Source organism: Megalobrama amblycephala, linkage group LG17 (assembly GCF_018812025.1).
Source record: "Megalobrama amblycephala isolate DHTTF-2021 linkage group LG17, ASM1881202v1, whole genome shotgun sequence".
In the NCBI taxonomy this organism is placed as follows: domain Eukaryota; kingdom Metazoa; phylum Chordata; class Actinopteri; order Cypriniformes; family Xenocyprididae; genus Megalobrama; species Megalobrama amblycephala.
The window spans coordinates 12,949,431-12,960,200 of NC_063060.1; the positions used below are offsets into that span (position 1 = coordinate 12,949,431).

General features: G+C 37.5%; 1 protein-coding gene across 5 annotated transcripts in view; it reads left to right on the forward strand.

Moving 5' to 3' along the window:
* arhgap12a (Rho GTPase activating protein 12a) overlaps window positions 1-10,193 on the forward strand; it is a 31,552-nt gene extending 21,359 nt beyond the window's left edge. For 2 of the 5 annotated variants that reach the window (XM_048163294.1, XM_048163296.1), the window contains 14 exons: window positions 1,195-1,293; window positions 1,534-1,656; window positions 3,106-3,171; window positions 3,816-3,877; window positions 3,991-4,072; window positions 4,168-4,266; window positions 5,119-5,217; window positions 5,313-5,415; window positions 6,460-6,576; window positions 6,673-6,771; window positions 8,130-8,207; window positions 8,307-8,441; window positions 8,533-8,638; window positions 8,838-10,193. In XM_048163294.1, coding sequence (XP_048019251.1) covers window positions 1,195-1,293; window positions 1,534-1,656; window positions 3,106-3,171; window positions 3,816-3,877; window positions 3,991-4,072; window positions 4,168-4,266; window positions 5,119-5,217; window positions 5,313-5,415; window positions 6,460-6,576; window positions 6,673-6,771; window positions 8,130-8,207; window positions 8,307-8,441; window positions 8,533-8,638; window positions 8,838-9,012 — 1,443 coding nt within the window. In that variant the 3' untranslated portion in view covers window positions 9,013-10,193. Of the gene's footprint in view, window positions 1-1,194; window positions 1,294-1,533; window positions 1,657-1,991; window positions 2,076-3,105; window positions 3,172-3,815; window positions 3,878-3,990; window positions 4,073-4,167; window positions 4,267-5,118; window positions 5,218-5,312; window positions 5,416-6,459; window positions 6,577-6,672; window positions 6,772-8,129; window positions 8,208-8,306; window positions 8,442-8,532; window positions 8,639-8,837 lie in introns of all 5 variants that reach the window. The other 3 variants (XM_048163295.1, XM_048163297.1, XM_048163293.1) reach the window with 2 other exon arrangements.
* Window positions 10,194-10,770: the final 577 nt, after the last annotated feature.

Below are 10,770 nucleotides of genomic sequence, written 5' to 3' on the forward strand. Positions count from 1 at the left end.
ACTGTATTTCATTTGCATATTAATGTGTTCTTGGGGCAACATGTAATGAAAAAAGAAGTGCATAATGGGAGTAATAATTGGCAACATTTTCATAATATCTAATATTTCATACTGAATATTGATATATAATTTATTTTCCTATTCACTTGTTGTGTCTCCCAAAATGCCTGATAAACATGCTTTAAGTCCTGGTGTCCTACAGTGAAATCAATGCCCTGTTTTTTAACAGAAAGTCATATTTTGATTAGAAACCTCATAACATTTTCCTGAGATGTTGATTTTGAAAATTTGAAAATTTGTCAGATTTAAATGATAATTACAAAATATTATCATATTTCCACAAGTGTGCTAAATGTGATCACTAAATTAATGTCAGTCATTTTATAGAACATGGAGGAGTTGTCATGGTGAAACCTCCAAACATTTGATATCTCTGAAAAGTCCTGAATGTGCTCTTTACAGGGCATCCAGACTTAAAATTGTGCCATGTATGATGGTCAGAGAAATTCACTAAAATATAATGTCCACTACAGAGGACAAAAGTCTGTTCCTGGGTCCCAGGAGGATATGCTATTATTACAGTATCAACTGAGGGTGTTCTTGCTTTCGTTTGAGGGTGCTTATATTTAAATTTGACTGATTTTTTTTTTTTTACCCTTGTTTTAATTTAATAAAAATTATTTCTGATCAAACATTAATTGGCAGATCCCCTTGCAGTACCACTGCGGACCCTCAGTTTAAGAACCGTGTTCTAGCTGTTTTTGAACATAAGCCGCCTTTTTATTTTCTCCAACAAACGTCAGACCGGCAGTCCTTCATGTCTGTATGCAGAATTTTTAGATCTAATTTGAGCTTTGGTTGTGCTGAAATATTGGAACTTTTGCAACTTGACTGTATGCAATGACCCAAACTGGATGTGATGTATTCCAATCAAAACTATGAGCGCAAGATGAGAAGTAGCAATAATTTTTTGCACTAACTTTAATCTTTAAACGCTGTTCTATAAAATGGGTGATTATGAATAATTATCTCTTACGCAAGAAACGTGTCTGATTAGGGTTAGATGAACCCAAAACTAGCCTTACAGGGCTTTCTCAAGACCGATTAGTCAACTGGTTGTTCAGGCAACTGAACGACAAGTTGATTTTGAAGATGTTATTTTGCACATCATGCCTCTGTGTGTTTTGTATATAGTGGTTGAGACACACAGACGAACGAGGCCGGCTGTATTACTACAGTGCAGGTGACTCCAGATCTGAATGGGAGCTTCCTAAAATTGGTCTTAAATCACAGGTGAGACTAACAACAGATTCCGGTGCTTATCAGCATTAAAAATATTCAGGAAGTCCCACATATCCCTTTCAATTTGATTTAAATCAAATAATCCCGGTTTCAATTCCCTGCATGGTGCTTAGTTGAAAGTGTGCGTCTGTGTGTGCATGTACACATTGCATGTATATCAACATTTGTTTGCCTAACAGACATCATTATCAGTCCTAATAATTTTGCATCTTCTCGTCCCATCTATTTTAGTCTAACCACACACCTCTGCTGCCAGGAGATGCACACAAAACTCGTAGTCTTGATCGGAGACTGCCAGATCCCATTCCTATCATCAGGACGAGACACAGCATATATTCAGAGTCCAATGACAAGGTACACATACATATACATACAAACTAAGAGGAAAAAAAGGGGTATCGTAACATTTTACCAGAGATAAAACTATTCCAATTCAGTAAAAATGGCAGGCTTGATTAATCCAACATGTTGTTTTAAGGTGGTTTTATCTTCATTTAGTGGTTAAACTCTTATTTTTTTAGTCTTTTATGAAGATTGACAAAGTCACAATGTAACTGCTTAGAGGTTATTTTAGTTATTAGTGCTGGTATGGTTGAAATGAATGCATTTCTTTTGGTTTTTAATGAGGTAAAAGTCTCCCATCCTGATTTGGGTGATGATGTTCACATGTGCTTTATGTTTGACTGAAGTTAAAACAGAAATCTGTCAAGGACCGGCGAGCCTTCCCCCCGCACCGCAAAAGCACCTTCCGCTCTCACCCTTATAGGCCACAAGTCAGTGTTGTCCCACCCCTATATCCCACCAAGCAATCACGTCGAATGAGATGATGCATGCCCACTTTTGCCTATCGCAACTCATTTCAGTACACACAGTGATTTCTGAACAAATGTGTTCAAACTGCATGAGAAATTGCTAGGGATGCTCCGATCAGGATTTTTGCAGCAGATGCGACTGTCGATTTCATCATGATCAGCTGAAATTAAGACCTGTCAATCTGAGCACTCTCTAGCTTTAAAACAGTGTTCTGTTGGTCTCAACACATCGTCCCTACCCACCATACTTGAGATCCAGTTTTCATTGGTTGAACTTTCAAATTACGTTGGAAAACACTTCATCATAATCACGACACGCAATCGTATCCCAGAAGCTTTAGCCAGGCAGCATGTCATGTCACACTCTGAGGATGTTCTCAAGATCTATGCATCGTGTTATGTTGTTTTGGGGCTTGTTTGAACTGCTCTAAATAAAGCTGTGTAATTTACTGTGGTTTACTAATGTTTTGTGACTCCCGATCGAATTATAGAATGTGATGATCAGCCAATACTGATCTGCAGCCAATCGATCGGAGCATCCCTAAAAATTGCACTCGAATATATCCTGCTTAAAGTAATCGTTTCAGCTCTGTGATCATGTACACAAACTTATGTTGCTCACATCCTCTAGAATGTTTATTTTTTTGCTTCAGTTGATAGTTTTGAGTGGCGTAAAGTTGAGGAGATGATGTCAGAATTTATATTTTTCAATAAACTGTCTCTTTAATGATTTGAGAAATGCTTTGCAATTGTGATTAATCACATACTTTGATTAAAAGATCAGTAATAGAAAAGCATGTCCTGTCTGGCTTTGGAAACTGATGTTGTCTTCAAACAATCTGTTTTAACCTAATAAATGATTTTGACTTCAAGCAAAGACAGAATATCTTGATTGATCCTGAAATGAAGATAGAAGTGTATATAATTCTATCTCATTAACATATTATTACAGGTGTTGACACATTATGTGGTTTGTTGTTTTCTTGTCTAGGACACTAAAACTGGCTCCCCCGACTCTGACTCGTCCTGTCCCTCCTCTCCTAAACCCCCCCAGTCTGTTAGTATCAGCATCATCCATTCTTTCTCTTCCTGGTCCTCGTTTTTTCCCCTTTGTCTTAACTCCTCTTTATGCTGAGTTCTGATATGTTGTGTGCTTGTGGTGTGGGTTTTTAATAAATCAATAACCAAGAGAGCCTAAGTGTTAAGGGCTGATTATAGGCTTTATGTGAAGTGAACCCTCTTGGTCATTGTAAAATCACTGGACGGCCTCTCATGGAGCATTGCCTTTAGTAAGCAACTGCAATATATCCAGACTGTCAAGTGATTACATTCATTAGCAGTGATATTAATAAAAAATAAAGTAATTCTAAGTCACTGTGGTGCATTGATACCGAATAGACTTGATATGTAATCACAGGTGTCTACATCAGCTATTTTGCATTTGCTTTGTTTTGCTGCTTCTTTAGTAAAACACTGACTGTAAGGTAGGTCAGGTCTAAACCACTGTTCTTTTGTAATTTCTCTTTTATGGTGGTTCAGGATTTGTTGCCACTGGGCAAAATCAGGTTGCTTGTCTTTTCTCGCTCTGTTCTGGATTGATTCTGTGGCTGCTTGCTGTTTATCACTCTTAACTGTAGTTTGTTTATTTAGGTTTGTCCTCCTTTTCTCTTTTCACATCTGTTTGTCTATTCTTCCTTTCAGCCGTCAGAGAAATGTGGCAATTTAAACATGACCAAAATCACTGAAAATGGAAAAAAGGTCCGGTAAGTAAAAACAAACATGGAGGGTTTGCTCTTATTCATCTGACAGATTGAACAAATGACTGCTGCCATGCTGATATTGTAATTGGTTTCTTTGTCTAATTTCATGCCTACAGGAAGAACTGGACCTCCTATTGGACAGTTTTGCAGGGTTCATTACTGCTATTTAATAAAGGCCAAGGGAGCGGGACTGGTTGGGTGAGTGACAGTTCAGTGCTGAGAGAAAATCTTTAATAGCCCATGTGATGTACTCTGTTTTATATGTCTGGTGTGTATGTAAATGTGTTATTCAGTTTGGAAGAGACCAGAAGCTGGAGTTCAGTGTGGATCTCAAAGGGGGTTCAGTGGACTGGGCGTCTAAAGACAAATCCAGCAAGAAACATGTTCTAGAGGTAAACAGACTGTTGGAGACTGATCTCACATTTCTTGTTGACTGATTAGAAATTAAGGTGTTTGAGGGTGTGTGTGTGTGTCTAATCATTTAGCAGGAAGGCTAAATTTACAAAAGATTTAATTAAAGTTTGATAAGCAGAATCACTTATTACCACTATATTCTCAGAGGAAGTCATGAATGGGGGAAAAAATTGGAAGTTAATGAGTTTGCAGAATGTTCAGCTGTTCAGGCATGAGTTTGCAACAAGTTGGCCACAAATGTTTTACACAATGCTAGTAAATAACAATGCAAGAATGACTCTCACTGATTAAGTTCGGAGACTGTGACGTTTTCTGCCAACTTTTATCTCAATGGAAAGTTTGCCATCAGAAGTTTAATTAGGAAGCCAAAAGATTTTTTTCCTTTTATTGTCGTATCTCCAGAACTTCATGCAGCAGCATATTTCTAATGATGAGCAAAACAAAACAAAGGTAGATTCTTACATTATCTCATGAAAATGTGAGTGGTGCTTTAAACCCCCCACCCCCCGTCTGATATTTTGAAATGAATGCAAAATATATGTCAGTGGCTAATACAACATATTTTTAATGGGTGAATGTTTTCATTTCATCAGCCATTGGCAGATGAAGCAGGATTTATTGACCTAATTGGATCTCTTGTGCTTGATTTGATTAAATGAGGTCTGAATATTTATCCCTTTAAAGAGGTCTGAATGTTGAACTGCTATTAAGGCCATTCAGTGGATTAACCTGTCCTTTTTTTAAGGAGCCTGGATGAAGCTTTGCTAAACACAGCTTAATGTTTGAACATGGTTCATGTGTAACAAATATTGATTTAATTTCATGTGTAGCTGAAGACCCGGCAGGGCATGGAGCTCCTCTTGCAGTCAGACAATGACAGCTTCATTAGCGATTGGCACAAAGCTTTGACTGATGCCATACACACATATGTAAGATTACTCTTCTGTATGCATACACTTATTTTATGTCTCCACTCTAATTGTTCTGAATCCTTGTACTGACATTTATGTGTTTCATGTTGCAGATGTGGGAGTCTGATGAGGCCATTGAAGAAGACTTGTCAGAATCTCCTGACACGGAGAAACATGACAAAGAAAAAGAGCAAAGAAACTCCAAGAAGAACAGAGGTGTGTGTGTGTGTGTGTATATATATATATACTCATTTTCCGCAGAATAGATACATGATACCAGCTGCGCTTTCTCACTCTCTTATCTCTCCAGCCGACATCAAGTTGTTAAACCTAAAGCTGTCATGAAAATTAAACCAAAGAAGAAACTTTGTTTACTTAATTTTCCATTACACCCGAAGTGTGCGCACATAAATCAACCTTTCAGTACTAAATTGAGTTCTTTTTTTGCTGTTTATTGAGCTTAAACAGTCAAATACACACAAAATAATGTCAAAATGCTAGTCTTGGCAAGTATTCATGTAAACAGTCAGTTATGTTTTAAGTGAACGTAAACAGTTGAGAAAGAAAAAGCATGTGTAACAGTATAATGGATCTGTGCGTCAGGTCTTAAAGTGACAGCAGCCTAATATACCTGCTGCCAATTTTTTCCCCATGGTATCGATGTCAAAATTATGGCCAGTGAAAATGCTGAGTGGCTTGTAACTTTGGAAAACTACTAGCCACAGCGGCTGGCTGGTGAGCAAAAAAGTTAATGTCAAGGCCCTGAAAATGAAGTAAACAAATTCTAGATGCCTGAAAAAAAATTAAGCTCCGAATAAACATCAAGAAATTTCAAAAAGTAGTAAATGTTAAATAAAGTTTAAAAAAATGTTAAATACTGCTACTGAAGTTATTTAGTCAAGAGAAGCAAGCAGTTTCATCTTTGGTTTAATTTTCATGACAGCTGCAGGTGTATTTACATTAATACTCACCAATACAGCCATTTTGACCAAATTTGAGGTGTATTTGACTGTTCAGGCATGGCACATGTTCACATGGCACATGTACATTCTGTATCAGCTGTATCAGTAACAGTAGTCCACATATTAGATCTTTAAATGTTGTTAATGTAGGCAGCTCATTAGGTTTTTTTTTTTTTTTTTAGAACTGAGCTTGAGCATGTTTTTTTTTTTGTTTTGTTACCAATCACTGTATTCAGCCCAGTGCACCTGGAGTTGTGTACCCTTCCTTAAATAGATTTCTCCACCCTTGATGCTTTAGATATTAAGAAGTCTGTAAGCATGGATAATGCAGAACAGAAGAAGAAGACCAAGCTGATGAAGCTTCTCACAGGCAGACCCACTTTACAGGCTGTCAAAGACAAGGGCTACATTAAAGGTACCACATGCATCTACAAACAGAACTGGGTGATCTCAGGGTTATCTGTAAAATTCAGAGGCAGTTTATATTGTTTGATTTTCTCTCTTTTTGTAGATCAGGTGTTTGGCTCCAGTTTGAGCAGTCTTTGTCAGAGAGAGAACTCCACTGTCCCTCGCTTCGTCTGGATGTGCATTGAGCATGTGGAGAAGACAGGTAATCTTCTGTTTAGCCCATGTGAATATTGAGAATATTAACTCTCAAAATCCTAAATTTACCCATGAATGATTATGCTTAATAAAACTTTTTAAATTACTATTTTCACTCCTTGTCACTGACTGCCTTTTCATGCACAACATAAGTATTGTAATATTCCTGTGTATGTGGCTTTTTTAAAGGCACAATATGCAAGATTTTTGGATTAAAATCTAAAAACCACTAGAACCACTTGTGTACTTACATTATCCCAATTGTTTCCAAGAATGTCTAAATCCAGAGAAATAAGCAATTTTAACCAGCGTCCCCAATCAATGACATCATACCCGCGTTACCCTCGATTTCTTTTGCAACAAGTCTCTCATAGTAGCCGCCGAGTGAACACAGAGTAGTACTATAACAACTTTCAACACACAAATGTATCTAATATGATAAAACAGCGCTGCGTTACCCCACATACGCATGACCGGAAAAGGCGAAAGCGGCAACTGCGGCATAATAAAAGCTCCATTGCTATCTTGAGCCGTGTGTTGCACTTTCTCTCATTAGCAATCGCTCCAGCGACCTCGATCCGCTTCAACGTTTTTCAGCCACACCCTGCTTCATACTACAGTAATGTTAATGAATCTTTAATACATTAGCTCGTCCATGAATATGATTTCTGCCTGCGTCCCATCAGATTCTTTTCCACCGGCTTGCGACGTGAAGACAACACCTCCCATGCTTCTGCGAAATCAAGGCGTCATCAAGCTACACCTTTGTTTTGAATAAGCAACCTCTAGCAGGGAAATTTACATATTGTGCCTTTAAGTATGCCAAACTACACATGCACACATGCATGTTTCCTTTCCCACAGTTATTTACCAGGAGATTTAGTGCTGCCATTGATTATACAGCATGCTCAGCTATTATTAGTTTTATTACTACTTTTTCACAATAATTTAATTAAGACCTGAACACAACACCATCACAAAATTGAAAAGGGCGGGCAAGCATTGATGTTAATTTCTTTTAATAGTCATATAAAAACAAGTCAGTCTTATTATCACTCCAGAAATGTGTCCATTTAAATTGAGTTGCCATATCTGAATACCTAGCTAAGCATCTGTTAGCACCCACAATTCCTTGCATGTGCATGTCTTCTTACAGTGGATTTTCTGAATGAGGTGTTTTCTTTGCAATTTCGACACTAACATGACTCAATACTAAACAGAATATTGCCAAATTCTGATAAATATTACAATTTTGGTGTGCATGTAAACGGATGAGTTGATGTGCTGCTGCAAACTGCATCCTAATATACATTCTAATGCTTTGTAATGATTGTAATTTCTTTGTCTCTTTCTCCCTTCATCCAGGTTTAGGAGTGGATGGTTTGTACAGAGTCAGTGGAAATTTGGCCATCATACAAAAACTGAGATTTGCTGTTAATCATGGTATGCGCTTACACCATTTTACAGCCTTACTGATGTATATATAACCAATTACTGGGAAAAAACTGATAGTTTGTGTTACTATAATCCACATAAATGCAGATGAGAAAGTGGATTTAGGGGACAGTAAATGGGAGGACATTCACGTGACCACTGGAGCTCTGAAGATGTTTTTCCGCGAGCTACCAGAACCTTTATTCACTTATGCTTTCTTCAATGACTTCATCGCCGCCATCAGTGAGTAGAGAAGAATATTTGAAACATGGCTTTTTTAAAGAGAGATGTTTCTTGCAAATTTTTACCACTTTTGTGCGTGTTCTTCATGTAGAAATGCCAGATTATAAGCACAAAGTTCAGACGGTTAAGGATCTGATGAAGCAACTGCCACGGCCCAACCACGACACCATACAGGTGCTCTTCAAACACCTGAAGAAGTGAGTATTAAAGGAAAAGGAGACCAAACAAATGATGAATAAAAATCTTTTTTTATTCATTTTTTTTACTGTAGAAAGTGCATAATCATAAATGGAAATAATTAGGTAGTTTATAATTAGAAAAATGCTAAAATAGTTTTTGATGAAGTGTATGTCATGTCAACTGCCCCGTGTTTATAACCTTTTTCTCTGTTTGTAGAGTGATCCAGCATGTCGACGAGAACAGGATGACCACCCAGAGTGTAGCCATTGTGTTCGGCCCGACACTTCTGCGCCCGGAGACAGAGACGGCAAATATGGCCGTGCACATGGTCTACCAGAACCAGATTGTTGAGCTTGTTCTTATGGAATATGAGACCATATTCGGCAGGTAGGTCACATACATCGGACCCTTTGACCAAATTCAACGGGCCAGTCACTGCTGAGGACCGGACAGCCCATTGACTGCCAGTCTGAACACTGAACATGTTTTGGTATGTTTACATGAGAGGACCGCCCATATTAGAAAACCATTCTGGCTTCAACATAAACAGTCTAATCCTTTCTCATATCTTTATTGGACTAACTTATAGTCATGTTTTTCTTGCCTGGATGTTGTATTTTTTTATATATACCCAAATCCATTGGACTATGTGATTTTTGGACCATTTACGGCTTTGGTTGAAGCAACGAGGGCTTGAAATATGAAAATTTTTCTGTCCAACTGAAAACCATGTTGCTTATGGAAGAAATCTGATGCATCATTTTAGATTTCCATTCACTACTAGTATTACATTTTACATCACGTCTTTCCGTGGTAATACTGTAATACATTTTGGAACAACACGTCAGCTGATTGACTGACATGATAGACATAGATTTTATCTTGTATTAAAATTCAAATCTCTGCGGGGATGGATTTCATTCTGTTCTGGCCTGCTGGAAGTGACCTCTGAGATGACCATTGCTGGGAAACACTGGAATTATTGTGTAGACTCCATAGATACGGACACACAATCTTTTGTTTGAGTCTCGGCCTTGATTTCCAGACTATCAGTCCAAAATCAAAGGATGCACAAACTCTTGCAGTATGCAAGTATATGTCTGGTATATTTCATGCTGTGTGAGCGCATCTGTCCATCTTGGCCCTTAGAGAGACTGGAATAAAATGTGTGCAGGACAAATTTAACCCTGTGAGGACAATAGATTCGCTACTGTTCCTGACCAGACCCCAGTCATGCAAGTCTCACATCCTATTTAATATGAGTACAGTATGCTGTAGACAAAATAGCATGTGAAGATCTTGTATTAGAGAGAGAAATTGTGAGTGGGTTAAACCGGATTTCTCTTTGTAAAGATATCTGATGGACATACTATATGTGCGTGTGAGGAGTAAAAAGAGCACATGGAGGTAAAGGCACCACAATTGTATTAGAGACTTTATTAAAATGTTTTCATAAGAATTATTTCAGATATGGTTATTTGGTAAATGGCTGTTGAATGTAATTCATCAAATGTTCTGCTTTATGTTGCAGAGCTTTGTCTTGATCAAAATAAAGTTGACAAGGCAAATCTGTCACCTTGTTGAGTGTCGTTACTCCCAAAGTTTCTCCACCAGGGGGCAGCAAACATCAAAGTAACACTGTTGTTTTTCATGTGTTCGCATGAACTTTTTCACATAAAATTTAACTACTGGTATATGAACCTACTCTTTAATTTCACCTGATGATTATTATGAATTAGATCAAAGCTGTATAAAGAAATGTTCCGGTTCAGATATCTCTTGTAAGTTTGTTACTGTAAATGCTATTTTGGTTTGCTTTTGAGGGGAGAATCTAAATGACTGGTCCCAGAACATTCCTTTAATGCTGTTGATATATTATGACAGATTATATTGTTATAGATAAAGATGCAGACTGACCACACAAGGAAGAAAAAAAGAGGAATTAGATGCAGTTTGTTCATCGCATCTCTTATTTCTTTTTCTAATACTCCCTTATTTCACTCTCAACTAAGTGAAATGCTATTTTACTTAAATAACCTCACAAACAGTGGATGCTGTGTCACTTAACAGTGCTCTGACAGGTTTTTATCACTTTTCTGCTTTTTAAGGTTTTATGTATTATAGGCTTGTCTACGTTTTATATCAAATT